The sequence below is a fragment of the Cucumis sativus genome, chromosome 2 (genome assembly GCF_000004075.3).
Source record: "Cucumis sativus cultivar 9930 chromosome 2, Cucumber_9930_V3, whole genome shotgun sequence".
In the NCBI taxonomy this organism is placed as follows: domain Eukaryota; kingdom Viridiplantae; phylum Streptophyta; class Magnoliopsida; order Cucurbitales; family Cucurbitaceae; genus Cucumis; species Cucumis sativus.
This window is the reverse complement of record NC_026656.2, coordinates 8,956,918-8,974,452: the sequence shown is the minus strand read 5'-3', so window position 1 is coordinate 8,974,452 and position 17,535 is coordinate 8,956,918. Positions and strand designations below refer to the sequence as shown.

At 31.9% G+C, this 17,535-nt stretch overlaps 2 protein-coding genes across 2 annotated transcripts; one reads left to right on the top strand and one right to left on the bottom strand.

Moving 5' to 3' along the window:
• The first annotated feature begins 296 nt into the window (after nt 1-296).
• On the top strand, nt 297-2,253 carry LOC101215667 (adenosylhomocysteinase 1). The gene is given in 2 exon segments (NM_001308929.1): nt 297-1,075; nt 1,489-2,253. Coding segments are annotated over 2 exon segments (1,458 nt in total). The 5' UTR covers nt 297-364; the 3' UTR covers nt 2,236-2,253.
• Nucleotides 2,254-4,045: 1,792 nt separating this feature from the next.
• LOC101207329 (uncharacterized protein At1g28695) lies at nt 4,046-13,083 on the bottom strand. Its single transcript, XM_004138964.3, has 3 exons — nt 12,727-13,083; nt 11,717-12,121; nt 4,046-5,211 (listed from the first exon to the last, which is right to left on the bottom strand). The coding sequence occupies exons 1-3, from the start codon at nt 12,880-12,882 to the stop codon at nt 4,696-4,698; spliced, it is 1,077 nt and encodes a 358-aa protein (XP_004139012.1). The 5' UTR covers nt 12,883-13,083; the 3' UTR covers nt 4,046-4,695.
• Nucleotides 13,084-17,535: the final 4,452 nt, after the last annotated feature.

The window sequence follows — 17,535 nt, the reverse complement described above, 5'->3', positions numbered from 1 at the left end:
AACTTATGAATACTTGATTGAAGTCATTAGGATCTTAATTGTTGAGAGTGTTTAAAAGCAAATAAACACACACGTTTATGATTCTATTACTTTTGTTGATCACACCTAAATTACCAACCAACACAATTATTCAAAAATCCGACCCGGATATGGACCCGATAAAGAAAAGAGAATATCAAATCCCTAATGAGAGAGTAGAGATGCGGAGATCTGGACCGTCGATTTCCTGCTGAAAGCTATTTATAGGGCCTCAGTATGCTCTTATCTTTCGTGCTCTCACATTTCTCTCTTCCTTCTGCGAAACTCTTCTTACTCGCAGAAACAGAGAGATCTTTGTGTTCTTTCTTCCCCCAAATCTCTCACAATGTCTCTCATCGTCGAGAAGACCGCCGCCGGCCGTGAGTACAAGGTCAAGGACATGTCTCAGGCCGACTTCGGTCGTCTCGAGATCGAGCTCGCCGAAGTTGAAATGCCCGGTCTCATGGCCTGCCGTACTGAATTCGGCCCTTCCCAGCCATTCAAGGGAGCTCGCATCACCGGTTCCCTCCACATGACCATCCAGACTGCTGTTCTCATCGAAACCCTCACCGCTCTTGGCGCTGAAGTCCGTTGGTGCTCCTGCAACATTTTCTCCACCCAGGACCACGCCGCTGCCGCGATTGCTCGTGACAGTGCTGCTGTCTTTGCCTGGAAAGGAGAGACTCTTCAGGAGTACTGGTGGTGCACTGAGCGCGCCTTGGATTGGGGCCCTGGTGGTGGTCCGGATCTGATTGTTGATGATGGCGGTGACGCAACTCTCTTGATTCACGAGGGAGTTAAGGCGGAGGAGATTTATGAGAAGACTGGTGCTCTTCCTGACCCTGCTTCTACTGATAACGCTGAGTTTCAGATCGTGTTGACGATTATTAGAGATGGATTGAAATCTGACCCTAAGAGGTACCACAAGATGAAGGAGAGATTGGTTGGTGTTTCCGAAGAGACTACCACTGGTGTTAAGAGGCTTTACCAGATGCAGTCAAGTGGAACCTTGTTGTTCCCTGCCATTAATGTCAATGACTCTGTCACTAAGAGCAAGGTATTTCTTCTGCTGCTTTTGTTTTAGATCTGGGTTTCTTTTCTGTTTTTCATTTCTCTGCTTCTGCAGATCTGCTTTCTATGTTGATTTTACTGTTCAGATCTGGTAACCAATGCCTCATCCATGCTTTATATATGTAACTAGTGAAGTGTTGAACTATAACTCTGTGAATACAATGTTTGAATTAGTTTCTGAATCTTGCATGAGTTTGAACCAAGCTGATAATGGCTTAACTGCTGTTGACCATTGTTCTCGGTTCTCCGTATCCACTTTTCAAGTTCAGTTACCCTTTTCGTTGCTGTTGACTGATAATCTAAGATCTTTCAGCTGCCAGTCTTGCCATGCTTTGTGGTCAATTTTGAGTTCCAAACACTAATTTGGTTCTTGTTAAATTTATTTCTGACTGTTTGCAGTTTGACAACTTGTATGGATGCCGTCACTCTCTCCCTGATGGTCTGATGAGAGCTACCGATGTCATGATTGCCGGTAAGGTAGCTGTTGTGTGCGGTTATGGAGATGTGGGAAAGGGTTGTGCCGCTGCCCTCAAGCAAGCTGGAGCTCGTGTGATCGTGACTGAGATCGATCCAATTTGTGCCCTCCAGGCTCTTATGGAAGGCCTTCAAGTACTCACCCTGGAAGATGCTGTCTCGGAGGCTGACATCTTCGTCACCACCACCGGTAACAAAGATATCATCATGGTTGATCACATGAGAAAGATGAAGAACAATGCCATTGTTTGCAACATTGGTCACTTTGACAATGAGATTGACATGCTCGGTCTTGAGAATTACCCTGGTGTGAAGCGTATCACCATCAAGCCTCAAACAGATAGGTGGGTCTTCCCTGAAACCAATGTCGGCATCATCGTGTTGGCTGAGGGGCGACTCATGAACTTAGGTTGTGCCACCGGACACCCCAGCTTTGTGATGTCCTGCTCATTCACAAACCAAGTGATTGCACAGCTCGAGCTATGGAACGAGAGGGCATCCGGGAAGTACGAGAAGAAGGTGTATGTGTTGCCAAAGCACCTGGACGAGAAGGTGGCTGCACTTCACCTGGGCAAACTGGGGGCTAAGCTAACCAAGCTGAGCAAGGATCAAGCTGACTACATTAATGTGCCAGTTGAGGGACCATACAAGCCTGCTCACTACAGGTACTGAGAGGAGAATTGTGGAGCCTTGATTTTCACAACTTAGTGATTATGGTTAGGAAAAGTTTTCAAGAGGTCTTGTGTGTGTTTCTTAATGTGTTTGGGGGTTAGTGGTTTGAAGGAAGGGGAAAAGGGTCTGAATGTTGAAGAAAGACCAAATAAGGAAGGTAAGATTTGGTTGCGTGAAAAATATTACTTTGTTATTGTTTTTAGTTTTATTGTTAATTTTTTTGCTAAATCTATGTCATCGTTTTTATCGGTGAGAAAGAAATGAGAATGAAAAAGCCTTTTAATTTAATTTGGTCTTTATGAAACGGTGCTCTCTGCCTGTCCCCTTAATTTATGGATATTTTGTTCCTTCTCTTTCTTTGCCTTAATTTTGAGTTTATTTGTTTACGTGTTTGTTTCATAATCACTCCTTTTTTCTTTTCTTTTTCTCTATAAAACCATTAGAAGAATAGGATCTGTTTTTTGTGGATGGAAAGAAAAATCCAAAAGAGAAAAAAAAAAAAAAAAAAAGGAGAAAAGAGAAAAGAAAATAAACTATACTTATTTATGAACATTTCAATAAATTTAAAAGAGAAAGTGTTTTAAATAGGAAAACAGTTATAGCAAAATGGTAATGTATTTGAAAATATTTCGAATTTTACAAAATTAACACATTCATTTATTTATAATCTTTGGTCTTAATTGTAGTGCTCCTTTTATAGCGCCTAAACAATTCGGATCATCCATCCCCAATTTGTAATGTTTGTGTTGGATTAATTTTCATTCTCAACTTTGAATTTTTAATGATTTTTTTGGGTCGAGTTAGGGTTCATTACATTTTTTAAATTTTGGATTGATCTAACGTGACTCAAATTTTTAATATTATTAAAATAGAGATCTTAAATAGGTGTCTTATTACAAGTTAGACATAATGTTGTCAAATTTTTCATAAATGTTCAATGGACCTTAATGTTATACAAATATAGAGTTGAAAAGACCAAATTAACGATCCTTATTATTAATAATATACTAAAAAAATAGAAAAATGAAATAAGGAAAGTGAAACATCACATGGAATTAAAATTTGCATTTATTAGATATTTTATGTAAATATGACATGTGATTAATTCTATCATGATAATACTATAATCAAAATTATTCATTAATTATTTTTTTGGGTGATTTTGTTAAAAACTTATTCCCTACTCTATACCTTTTTTAATAAGAGAATTACTTTTATAAAAGTAGATGTGACTAAATTTTGTTGAGAAATAAAAAGAACATGTGTTAGCAATTAACATTATGAGTACTTTTTTTCTAAAATTGGAAGTTGGAATTTCTACCCCTTCATTTGTTGTACAAATTAATTAGAAAGAAAGTCGACTTTTTTTTCTAATGAAAAAGAGTCATCAAATTTTTAGTACTACCCATAGAGAATCAAGTTTATGTACACAATTAAAATTAAAATTCATAAACTAAGGCATTTTTTTTTTAAAAAAAAAAGGTTTGGAGACCACGTATACACAAATGTGTACTAATTTGATACTTTTTAATTTTAGAAGTATACTTTTGTTGAGCGTAAACAGTTGCGTGAGATTGATGAATAAGCCGATCCAAAAATCATATGTAGATGTAGTAGACAAGATTCAAATCAAGGACCTTGAGGCTTTAAAAGGGACACAACCACAATACCAGAGACATGATTTAGTAATATTATTTAATATATATTATAATCTAACACTACAAAATTAATATTAAAATACAAAAATTGAAAATGTGACGTGAATCCCTGATCTCTTAATAAATCCGTGGGAGTGATGCATCACTAGGCAAGATTGAAATATAAATATATTTTATTTAATTTAAGTTATTGGTTAGATTGAGCATAACATTAAAATTGACATCTACATCATGTCAAGGTTGGAGGTCGAACCCTCATACTCCCACCACCACTTAAACTATAAAAGAAGAGAAGAAAAAGACCCACTAAACTCTATATGCAACCCTACCAAAATCAAACCAACTAAAACTTATCGGTAATCCTTTCAATTTTTGTTTTTGGTTTTTAAATTAAACTTATTTTCTCACATCTTCTTATTCATGGTTTTTATATTAAACAATTTCAAAAGTAAAAACTGCATTTTCAAAACTACCTTTTTTTTTTCTTTTTTAATTTCTTAATTTGACCTCAACTTTAAAAACAACTCTAAAATTAAAACAACAAAATATGTAGGTGATTTTTATAGACTAATTAGGTTTTTTTTTTTTTTTTAATTTAAATTTTTGAAAACTAAACTAAAGCTCTTGCATTACTATCCATCATCTACTAATATTTTTAAAAATAAAAGCAAAGTTTGAAAATTATATGCTAACCATGATTTGAAGGAGAAAAAAGAGGAAATTTATTTTTAAAAACCAAAATATTAAAAATGAAAGGGTTACCGACGGGGAGGATGTTGGACGTTTCAACCAAACTTGTATATTAGTTACTCCATGAATTCAAACACCCCGAATGCGGCGACCACTTAAACTCCGCCGTCGCATTCGCCAACCCCTTATGAGAACTCATCTCCCTAAACTTCTTCCAGTCATAAAGCACCGCCCGGAGATCGCCGACCTTCGCGACGATGCTCCGGCAGCAATTTGCATGAACCGTCGTCACTTCCCTCGGATCCCGACTTTCCTGACAGAAACCGCTGAAGTAAAGGGTGTCGAGGAATCGGACTCTGAGGCCAAGTTTCCCTATGATGCCGCCATGGATGAGCTCTAGAAGAACATCTTGCTCTTTCTTACCTGTGGAATTGTCTTTCAGATCATACCAGTTTTGGAAGAGGGAAATGGTTTTGTTGTTTGATCGGACAAAGTAGAATCCGGTGTTTATGAAATTCTCCTCCCCAAATGGGTTGCCAGAGAAACCGTCGGTGCTGATTTGGAGATCCTCTGTTTTGTTGGGACTCAGCTTCGTGAAGGGGTTACGAAGCCACATTACGTCTGTGTCCTGTGAAACAAGGAAATCAATCATAAAACTGATTAATTGGGCTTCTTTATATAATGGACCTTCATTATTAGGCCTTGTTACTAATTGGGCCATCAAGAGAGAAAATGGGCTAAATTCATCCAGAAATATTGGTGATTTGAAATAGGTTGGTCACATATAACAGAAAACTTCATCCTTTTTCCCTCCCATACTTTGATTTTAATTTAGAGTAACCTGTTCCGTTATCTCATTTTTTTTGTTTTCTCTTAACTTTTCCAATCACAATTCTCATTAAATTTCTTAGAATGTAATCATAAATTTGTCTTACAGAGATTTTATTATGCATTTTTGTCTAAATTTTATAAACAAAAAGTGTTGACGAATACTTTAGAAGTACAATTATTAAAATAAGCAAAATATAAATGTATATCGATCATAATAGTACTTAAATCTAATTTCGAAATTAAAAATTCTTTTTAATTTTATATTTTGGAGTGATATAACTTTATCTCTAATTTTGTAATCTTTATTGACAGCTCATTGATAACAGTTAGAAATTTTGATTTCTAATATTGATTCATATAATTTATGTATTTGATAATTGTCATTGTGTGATGATTAATATGATATTTGATAATTATCTCCCAAAAGCAAAGGGCTTTGGTGACACATGGTGTAAGTGGATAAGAGTATTTCTTCCTCTAATTTCTTGATTTGATTAATGGCCGCCCTAGGGGTAAGATCAAAGTTGCAAGAGGTCTCGGATAGGGATCCTTTATCATCCTTTTTTTTTCTTCATTACTTTGGATTGTCTCACATGGATGCTCATTAAATGCTACCACATGTGGTCAAATGAAGGGTTTTTTTTTTGTCTTAGAACTAATTCTCTACAGATTGATCTAACAATACCATCTTATTTTCTGATTATTGTAAAGATCCTCTTGATAACCTTTTCACCATCATTAAGTCATTTGGGAAGGTCTCAGGCTTTAATACCAACCTTAATAAAACTGAACTTATAGCACTTGTTTATCAACTGATAACTTGAAGCAGATAGCCACTAGATACAATTATAAATTGCATCATTGGCCAAATACCTACCTTAGGCTTCCCTTATTTGGAAAACCAAAACTGATATCATTTTGAAAGCCAGTCATCAAAAATATTTGGAAAAAAGACTTGTCTTACTCTTCTACAAGTCACCCACCCTAGTCTCCCTACCTATTACACGTCATTGTTCAAATTGTCTGCTTAAAATTAGGAGAAACTACACAAGAACTTTCTATGGGAGGGGTGCATTTCTCAACATGGTTCCCACCTTGTTATATGGGACAAGTTACTCCATTCTCATGCTTAGGGTGGCTTTGGTATTAAGAGAAGTGACAAGAACCATTGTCCTTCTTGCTAGGTGGGTTTGCTGATACTATAACAAGGGTGGGACTCTTTGGAAACAGGTGATTGATGATAAATATATGAAGCGTATAGCTCCCTCATGACTCTTTAGCCAAACCACTCATTTTCTAATTACGCTAGGCGTCCTTGGAGAGACATGTTGGATTTCGTGGCTCTTATCAAAGATAAAGTCAGAATCAATATAATGTCGTCGATAAAAAAAAGGACACTTCTTTTTTAGATAAGAGGTGGAACAAAATCTCTGCACTCAAAGAGCTCTATCCTGGATTATACAACTTGTACACACAAAAAGTGATGTAATTCAAGTTGAAATTAATTCCTCAAATGAAATGTCTGCCTATCTTGGCCAAGAGATTGTTTACTTATTGACATTTCAAGATTAGTTACAAGTAACTGTTTTCTTGAAACAGTTAGATAAGCTAATTATTGTTTTACATATGTTTTAACATAAAAAAGGATCTTGCATACATGATCTATATGACCTAGTCATGGTTGGTTTCTCATCATCAGAAGAAACTTAAAGGATTATGAGATATCCAATTGAATTGATCTTATGAGCAGTCTACAGATTACACACCTTTGATTGACCATAGATAAATGGTTTTTGGAGCTCGGCACCAAAGGACATTTAACAACTAGATCCTTGGCCTATGATTTGGGGCTTGTTGAAAATGCCCCCTTAGCATCCTTCCATGCTACTATTTGAAATGATTTCTATAAAAGAAAAACTAAGTTTTTCTTTAGGAAATTAATCACTCTACCATTAGCATAACAGAGAAACTTCAAATTCACCATTCCTACGATGCCATTTCTCCACATTGTTGCCTCAGCCGTATGAATGGACCGAACTCAATAAATCATCTTTTTTTACATTTTAATTTTGTCAAGAGGTTTTGGAAGAAAGTCCACCTTTTCTTTGGTTGGTACATTGCCTTCCCCAAGGACACAAAATTGCAGCCCTCACATCTGCATTCTCCAACCATCCTTTCACTCAGCAAAAACAGCTAATGTGGTAGCATTTGATTCGTTTCTTCTTATGTATCACTTGGAAGGAGAAAAACAAGCAACCCTTCCAAGACAAAGGAACCTCCTTTGATAATTATTTTGACATCATTATCTTTCATGCCAAGAGTTGGTATAGTTGCGTACCTTACTTTAGTTTTTATACCCTTTCTTCTCTTTTGACCAATTGGAATTATGTAACCTCATTAATTTAATTTTGACAATTTTTGTAATTTCACTCGTCAATGAAATTTGTTTCTTACAGAAAACAAACAATCCAATGTTAGTAGATGCAGAATTCAATCCTCACCATCCAATGGTAGTATTGTGGAGATTTGATCCTCACCATCCAATGGTAGTATTGTGGAGAATTGATCCTCACCATCCAATGGTAGTACACCCTATGTCTTTCTAGCTAGGAATAAAAAGAACTGAACAAGAGTTTAACCATGATAACCTCAATAATTATTAAAGTAAGACAAATAGAGAGAAAGTACTAAAGATCTCTCTTCAGAAAGAGATCATACGCGGAATAGACTCGCCCGACCCCTTTATTCCCTTGAGTGACCCCGGTAACAGATTTTTCTTCTGTCTTTATTAATTCAAAGAAGACTGATTCAATTCTCTCATAACGAAGAATCCGATAAGACAAATAAGCCTACTCATTTGGGAAACTTCTACCAGTCTTCATCCTTGTCCCTCCTTTTGATTTCGAGATCTCGCCTTCTTTTGCTTGAATGTGAATGAAGAATTATGAAAGTAAGACAAAGAAAGGGAGAACACTTACATTGAGAAAGAGAGACTTTGATTTGGTTTTCCAATCTATCTCCCAAATGAGACATCCAAAGAGTATTTATACTCTCTCTTCCTTAATTGGGAGGCGAAGATTCATCTCCACATATCACCCTTGGATGGTGAGGATTGATCTCCACCTAATACTATTGGATGGTGAGGATCAATTCTTCGCCTACTACCATTGGATGGGTGAGTATAAACTCTCATCTACCTTAACGAGAATTAATTTTCTCCATACTTAATTAGAATTTTAAGTATGAGACGAGAGATTTCCATTCGATAATTGTTTCTTCAATACTACACTAATCATCACCGTGTTTACAACATTGTAAATTTTCAAATACTTATATTATATGAATCAATATTAGAAATCAAAATCTCCAACCATATTCTCAAATATGAACTTATCTAAACCAAGTTTAACATTCATGAATGAAAAAAGAAACTAATTTTCGTTCTTTTACTCTAGCAAGGGACAAAAGCAAACATTGCAATAAATTTAAAGATGAAGACTAAAACACATGAAGTTAACCAAGAAGTGCTATTTAAATTGTGATCAAGAAACTAAATAGGAAAAGATGATGAAAATTTATTTTTTTTCAAAAAACTATCTGTCTAACGATTAAATTGAATTATAAGTTTATCTAAAAACTAATTAAAAATCATTTCATATTTTACCTAAAATAAGCTTTGATTTTGAGATATGCATCTCATCTTCTAAAAGGTTGAATCTCCCCAATAATTATTATACTAAAAAACAATCCAAATAAGCTACTAATATAAAATAAAATTCCCCTCGCTGGGAATAAATCATCTAATAAATTAATAACACACTGACACCCATAACTAGTGAATGATGTTAACTTCACCATTTATTTAGTAAATAAATTTAAGATTTTAAAAGTCAAATCTTGTTCATTGTGTATATGTAGACTTTTTAAGTTTTGATCGCTCTAGATGTTAAGATATCATTGGGCCATTCTCCCAAAATAATAATAATAATAATAACAATTGTGATCTCTGTCCAATGAGTTTCTCATTGATTTTTTATTTATTTTTAATTAAGTTCACAGATACCAATTTTATCATTGCTATTGTTTGGAAGCGTTTTCAAATACACTAAATTCTAAAAACTTGTTTTTCCTTTTTCAATTTTGGAGGGTATTTGTATAGTATAAATTGGAACAAACACACATTTCAAATGGAGATTATTATGGATAATAAAAAAATATATATTAAAAGAGATATTGATTAATTTCACTAGATCTGGTAAATAGTTTTAATAATTTATTATTTTAAAAATGTTCATATTCCAAATTAAATAAAAAAAATGCAAATGGTGTTCAATTAACTCTAAATTTTCAAAACTTTCAAAGTTGTTTCTAATAAATTTTGATAAAATTTAATTTAAAAAACTTGATTGTTCAATTAGATATAAATTTAGATTTTATTTTCAATGAAATTACATATTTTTTTTGTTTAATCTATAATAGATTCCTGAATTTAAAAATAAAGAAATAAATAAAATTTCAACATGGTATAATTTTGAATCTTCAAAAGTTTTTAAATGTGTAATTCAATCAAAATTATTGATGATGCAATGGAATTATATTAAAAAATCCATGGTTGCCAAATAGCACATGGTATGAATTGAGGGTTTTCATTTGTTTTTGAGTTTCCCTACCATACATTTAACAATTCAAAACAGCTAGCCAGCCATATTGTTCAGAAATTTTCAATTGACAGATGAACTAGAGAGTTGAATATACGCTTTTTTTTTTTCTTTAATAATTGACAGATGAACTAGAGGGTCTTCCTGGTGTTTATTTTAGACTAGTTGTACGATGTAATTATATGAAGAACACCAACAACATTCAAATACTAAACAGTAATCCACATGGATCAAATAGCATTTAAATATTTTAGATTTATATAAAAAGCCTTTGACCATCTCTTTATTAATTGTTTTGTATCTAGGAATCTTCTTTTAAAGCTCGACATATAAGAATATTTCTATTGGAAGCATAAATCAAATAGTTAAATCAATTTCCTAAAAAAAAAAGAAAAATCAATTTTTATACATAAAAAGAGGTAAATCAATTGCTAAAGGTTAAAAAAGGGTGCAAGATATGAAATAAATAAATAAAAGTTAAAAATAGTGCATGCTTAAATACAATAATTTTTTTTTTAAAAAAAAGAAACTTGGATGATCCAAGGCAACATCTATCTCTATTTCGTTCAAGAACTTGTTCAGTAAAAAACTGTTGTGTAGCAATTTTGTTTGTTGTTTTCTGTGTGTTTACAAAATTAAGAGAATAAAATTAGGTAAAAACTAAGTCAAACCTAATTGTTGCCCTAAATATAATAAAGCCGTCATTATGAACTATTCCCAGCATTAATATGAGTGAAACATTTTAACAGAATTTGAGGGGTGAAAATAATTCTAAACTAAGTTAATACTTTTTTCCTTAATTACAAAAGTTTATATTAGTTTCATTCGTTAGATAACGAATACAAATTGAATCAACACCCTACGTAATCAAATAAACATAATCACAGTAATACTCTTTTTTTATATATATATAAAATAGTAATGGTTAAATTTTGATATTTCTTTTTCTGTTTAGATTTCATTGAAGATATTTTCTTAATTTTATTATTCTTAGTTATAATATTTGGATTTCATAAATTTCCTTCGTAAATCAAGTTAGTTGGTTGAGGTCACACCAAAGAAAATCTTCTTCTACAAAATTTATCAAAGTAATAGTTTAAGCAATTTAGTTAGAGTAAATGAGTAAAAGAGATCAACTTATACCTCAAAATTTCCATTTCATAAATTGAACCCTAAAACTAATTAGAACTTTAACTTTGGATTAATTCTCTACTAATTTCAACCTAAAACATGTTTACAAACTCAATAATTTCAATCAAAAAAATAAGTTTGACTAATGAACTAAAATATTTTATAGATTTTGAAAGTAGCGTCACGTACCTTTTCAAATAATTTATTTATTTATTTTCTTAGTTTATAAATTTCAATTCCAATTGAAAAGAAAGTGGTTATTAAGAGAATGATAGAATGAGTTTTGTAAATCTATATTTTTTCCGCATCTCCAAAGGAGTCATATTTCAACTTTTCAAAGAATTCTTAATTAGTAGGGTTAAACTTGAAAGCGTAAGTTACTAAGATTTATCGGCATTAGATGTTGATTAAATAAAATTGATGCAGTTGAAAATGAAATTATTTTTTTCGAAAAATGATTGATTGGAGAAAGAAAGAAATATATAAAATTATGCTCGAAATAAGAGAACGTACCGTGAAGATGAAGTTGTATCCCCGTTTGAGGACTTCCAAGAGAAACTGAGTCCTTCTCCACATCATCTTGATGAAATCCTCCGACATGTAAAGCTTCTCGCCGCCGAAATCGACGCCATCCGTTACCAGCCGGAAGCAGTTCAGATGAAGGAACTGGCACCGGTCGTACGCCGTTTGATCCACGGTGACGAGAAGGATGTGTTTTACCAAAGGCCGTGTGCCTTCTCCCAGCCAGAAACTATCAAGAAACACGTCCAGCATAGTCGTAACCGCTCCGGTTTCTTGATTGGCGTACGCCTTGTTTACGACGGCGATTATCACCGTCTTGTTCGCCATTGACGCTTTGGCTAGAGCCAATTCAAGCTCGTCTCGTGGTTTAACAGAATCATAATCGCTGGTGCTATTCTACAAAAATTGAATCCAGAACGAGTTCGTAATCAGTGTCAAATTACACAAAATCGATAGTGAATTCGCACAATTAATTCGCAATTACACAAAAATGAAAAAGACAGGACCAGACAACTAGTAATGTTCAGCAACAAGTAATCCAAAACCAATTCATAGAAATCGATTCAAAATTGCACAAAAATAATAAAGACAGAATCAAATCACTTGTCATGTTCAGCAAATTCACATAACCGATTTGAAATTGCACAAAAATGATCAAGACTGAATGAGATCACTAGTCATGTTCAGCAATAAATGAATCACAATTACTGTTCAGCAAGAGTTAATCCGGAACCAATTCAAAGAAATCTAAATTACACAAGAAATGACAAAGAAGGAATGAAATCACAAATGATGTTCCAAAGCAGTTAATCCAGAACCAATTCACACAATCTAATCTAAATTGCAGAAAACACGAAAATGATAGGTGACTTCACGAATCACGAGTAGCGAGGCAAAACAGAGTCAAAATCACTAAGATTACGCTGTTAAAATTAGTCCAAAAGGATTTCACGATGAATTAAAAAAAATAGATACAGAGAATGCGATTGCAGGATTGAGACCTGATTAGGAAGCTTCGTGCTGCTGCATTGGCGTCCGTTGGAGAGAAAAGGGAAAGGACTCAAAACAGAGGAAGCAGTAATGCAAAATAAGAGAATTCCGGCGAAGAGAAGAGATGGAATCACATAATTTCCAGCGGAAACCTTAGGGAAATCCATGGAAAATGGCGGTGGAAAATCGAGAAGAACGAGAGGATTTTAGGAATTCGGCTTATGATTTCTTATTGAATGAAGCTTCGGTGAGCACAATTTTTGTTTCTCACAGCTTACGCTGTTTTAATTGAAGGTCAATGAGCGCGGCAAGTATTCTTTATTTTATTTTGGATTAAAAGATTCTTAATTTTTTTATTATTAATTTTTTATATAGAGATTTGTCACAATAGCAATTTTTTTTTCAAATGGCTGTAGAGATATGAATTTTTTAGTTTGTAAATAGTTGCAATATTTTTGGAGTATAAATAGATCTTTTTAAAATTTTCAAAAGTTTTGTTATTTAAAATGTATCTTTATAAAAAAAAAACCTCTAGTTAATAAATAATATTTTATTTATTTATATCAAAATTAAAAGATTGAACATCCACCTTGGTTAGGTAAGGTTTGTCAACTTTTGTATACAAGCTTGGAATCATCTATCTTCTAAAAACCATCAGTATATCAATATTTTCTTTCATACTTCCATATTTTTATAGATTCATCATTGAATTAACATTTTCGTTATATAAACAATAAAATATTACTAAATACAATATAAGCAATAAATATTTTAATTATTTTAAAATTCATTTAGCATTTATTTACAAATTTATTTTTTTAAAATTCTTTTGTGCCTATAATTTTTTTTTTTTTTAGAAATATGTATTAACATACACATTTTATCTATAGTGATTTTTGTAAAATTAAGATCTATACATTTTCGATAGTAATTTATATTTTATTCCTAGACAAAATTTTACTTATTTAAATTTAAACTTTGTATTTTCTTTACGATTTATATATATGATTTTTTCAATACACTATTAGGAAGAGGTATGCTAATTCTAAACCTCTAGTACTAGGGCCCTTCCTATATCGGGATGCATATTCAATATTAATGTTTCCTCTAGTAGGGCCAAGTTCTATTCAAGGACACTTCCATACAATTTTTGCTCAAACTGAAAAAATGTCGTAGAGTAAAAAAGAAAATTGATTTACACGATAAATTTTAACGAATTCAAAAATAGTTTGCTATGAAAAATAAAGAAAATTGTAAAAAAACTAAACATTTGACAAAATATTTATAATTGAATGTAAATAGTTTGTTAATTTTCCCTTTTGAAAACCTTAATATAATAAAATTAATATCAATTTAAATTACAACTTATCTCTGGCTATATCGATTAAATATTTTTAAAAAATATATTAAGTTCAAATTTAAATGATAATATATATTTTGTGTTTGTTGTTGAAAATAAGTGAGACGATTAATAATATTCTTTAGCTATATTGAAAGTTGTTAACAGAGAACAAATAACATAAAAGACTTTGTTTGTTAACCTAGTTCGTCGAATACCCCTACGTCTGGAGAGCTTCTCTGCTCCAATAAGAAATATTATTAAGGATTCAAATGAGAAATCAACAATACTTTTAAGTTATAAAAGAAACATAATAAAAAACAGACTTCTTCTGAGTTTATGTTTAAATCTACTTGAAGATAAACTAAAGCTCATCTTGAATTCATTAACCGTAGTTCAACTATTTCAGTTTCTTTCATATTTCTTATCAACTGATACTAAGACCGCTAATCAATCTTCAATAATTCGACATAACCCAAAAGGTAACTAAAGTACCTTTGACAACCTTCTTCAGCAACACAAATTTCTTCGAATAAACATCCAATAATTCACACACTAAAACTTGCGTGAAGCTTCAAAATTTAAAGACTTTATCAAATCTTCAAGATCTTCTTTAATTCTCTTATCCCGTATACAATGAAACCTCTAATGAAGATATCAAGAATTCTTCATATGGTAGTTTATACCCTCGTGATTTTATTTTTTGTTTCACCTAAAAGGCTTTGTAGGATTGATGATAGTTGTTTTCCTTGAACACATCATCCCCTTATCCAGTTGAGACTTTTATCAACACCGATATATATGCATAAAATACCATAAAAAAAAGCTCTGTTCACTTCCCTACTTACTCTTTTTATGCCAATTACATTCATGTATACACTCCACTCATTAGAAAAGCCATACACAAATTTATGAAATGATTGCTAAAAAATATTAAAAAGCTTCATCCAAAATAAACCTAAACTCTCTTTTCTAAAAAAAGAAAAAAAAAATCATAACAATGCATGTCTACATCCAAAAAGAAAACAAAAGGCAACAATAAAAATATATATATAAGTTTTTGTTCCAGAGTTGTTTTTTGTCGAAGTGTAAATAAATTATATTATTCTTGAAAAAATCTCTAAAATGATTGAATAAAATTAAAGCATTTAAAATAGCCACCAGAAAAGAAAATTATTTAGGTTAAGAAAATCAAAAGATACCTTAACTTCGAATTTTAATTCAAGGTTTTAATTAAATCTTTCCAACTCAAACAAAGTATCAATGTACTTCAAAACACATACATATACTACTACTGATTCGGGAGACGTATGTATTCTAAGCCTAAAAAGATTCTCATGCGTGAGCATGAAATTTTGGAATCTCTTTTATTAAAAAATGAACAAAAAAAAAAAAAAAAGTTAATTAATAAGTAAACAATAAAATAATAAGTTGTACTTTTAATAGTTAAATATTATTTAATTATACCTTGAGATCAATCATCAACACAAGATTTTAATAATACAATTTAAATGAACTAACGGTTGAACTTTAACATCAATTTAATTATTTATATTATTTATTGTGTAGTATTCTATTTAATTGATCATTTGTTTCTTTAGAAAAGAACACATATTTTATTGCTTTCAAAAATATTTCTATTCATTTCAGCATACCAATCACAATACTTTAATTAAATTTTTTATTTGAGAAAGGCTGCTTCCCTAAATAGTTTGGTTTTTTTTCCATACGTGAAATTTCCACTTTTCTATAAATTAGCCAAATTAAAAAACTAGTTAAGCATTTAAATTTAAAAAAAAAAGCAAAATTCAACGGTCTAAAATCTAACACATGCATGTTCAACGGGATCTATCGGAAAAAAAATTTAGAGAAACTTGTTTGTTGGAATTTATGTCTTAAAATTTATAGTTTGTAGTTTAGAATCATATTCTATTAAATTAAGTTATTATCGAAGAATTATTAGTGAAATTGAATATTATCGTCTTGAATTTAATAAACTAAGGTTTCAAGGCTATCTTGAGTAAACTTGAACTTTATGCAAAGATACAAAAATGCATCAAGTTCAAATACATAACGTAAAGGGTCTATAATATATGAATATGCTGGTTGGTCACCTTTATTATGGAAACATCACGGATACGACCTACTTTGTATTTAGTACAAATGATGTGATTTTGAATCGTTCATATAGACACATAAAAGTAGAGACATTGTCACACCCCGCCCCGCACGCGTCATCACTTGTCATGCAAAATGCGATGCGACTTAGAGTAATTCTGGTGCTTCTAAAATAAAATGCAAGAACGCTCACCTAGGTACATATTCTTTGCTTGATGACTTCACAAACTTAAACTTACACTTGCGATGTAATGCAACTTAACACAAAAGAATAAGATAAATAATTTCTTTTATTAACTTTATACTATGCATTTTACAACACTTTACATGATACAAGAAAATAATACTAAAACTTAAACTAAACGCCTGACATCCTCTTCTCACCCAGCAACTTCTCACCCTTTAACCTTACTTTAGCCTCAATGCCTAAATACATGAGAACTGAAAGCCTAAAACATAAGTCAAAAGACTTAGTGAGAAAGTTCTTAGAAAACCTTTTCATAATACATCTCATAAGCATCAACATTTCAAATCATATAGTGTAAACACACATTAGTCTCAAACAATTCTTTCGCCAAGAACATAAATCATTCCCTACGTCAAGACTCATCATCTCGTGTTTGGACTATCATGATGTCCTTTTCATCAACAACATCCAAGAATTTCCTGATTCATTTCTTGTTGCTATGGATGCTAAGCACAATACACGTCTTTTATGCATTAGTCAGCTTCAATCCACCATGTAGTCCTTCCAACGTGGATTATGGTTTTTACTTCAAAATTTTAGAGAGTTCAAAGGTGAAGAATTCGATGGCCGACAAATACAAACTTCTCGAACATAATCTAGTAATTAGAAATTTCGAGGTTAGTATTGTATATATTCAACACATATGATGAAACATTAGATATATTAGGTATATTTTAGATATTCAATTAAATAGAAAATCAAATGAAAATGTAGTTTTGAATGTGATACATTTTAGAGTTTATTGAGATTTCGACGGTGAAGAAGGAAACCTTCAACGGTTGGCAAATACAAAACCTATCCGACAGATCTGGCTAGAAATTTTGAGCTTAGTATTGTATATATTCAAAACATATGAAACATTTGATGTATAGGTATATTTTAGATATTCAATTAAATAGGCAAACAAACGAAAATTAAGTTTTGAATGTGATACATTCTAGAGTTTATTGAGAATTCGGTGAAGAAGAACTACATTTTGGCCATCCTATCAAAAAATAATAGAACTATATGTCAGTATATAGTATTATTGTATATAATATGAGGTATATATATACTAAAACACAAAACAGTACTATTATAGATTGTGGATATATTAAAGTATAATAATGTAATCAA

What these genes read in the sequence shown, in the direction of transcription:
- LOC101207329 (XM_004138964.3), bottom strand. Translation starts at nt 12,882, where the DNA reads ATGGATTTCCCTAAGGTTTCCGCTGGAAATTATGTGATTCCATCTCTT. An exon ending in GCACGAAGCTTCCTAATCAG is followed by an intron (nt 12,122 to 12,726) that starts GTCTCAATCCTG and finishes CAATTTTTGTAG; the next exon opens with AATAGCACCAGCGATTATGA. An exon ending in GATACAACTTCATCTTCACG is followed by an intron (nt 5,212 to 11,716) that starts GTACGTTCTCTT and finishes CTTGTTTCACAG; the next exon opens with GACACAGACGTAATGTGGCT.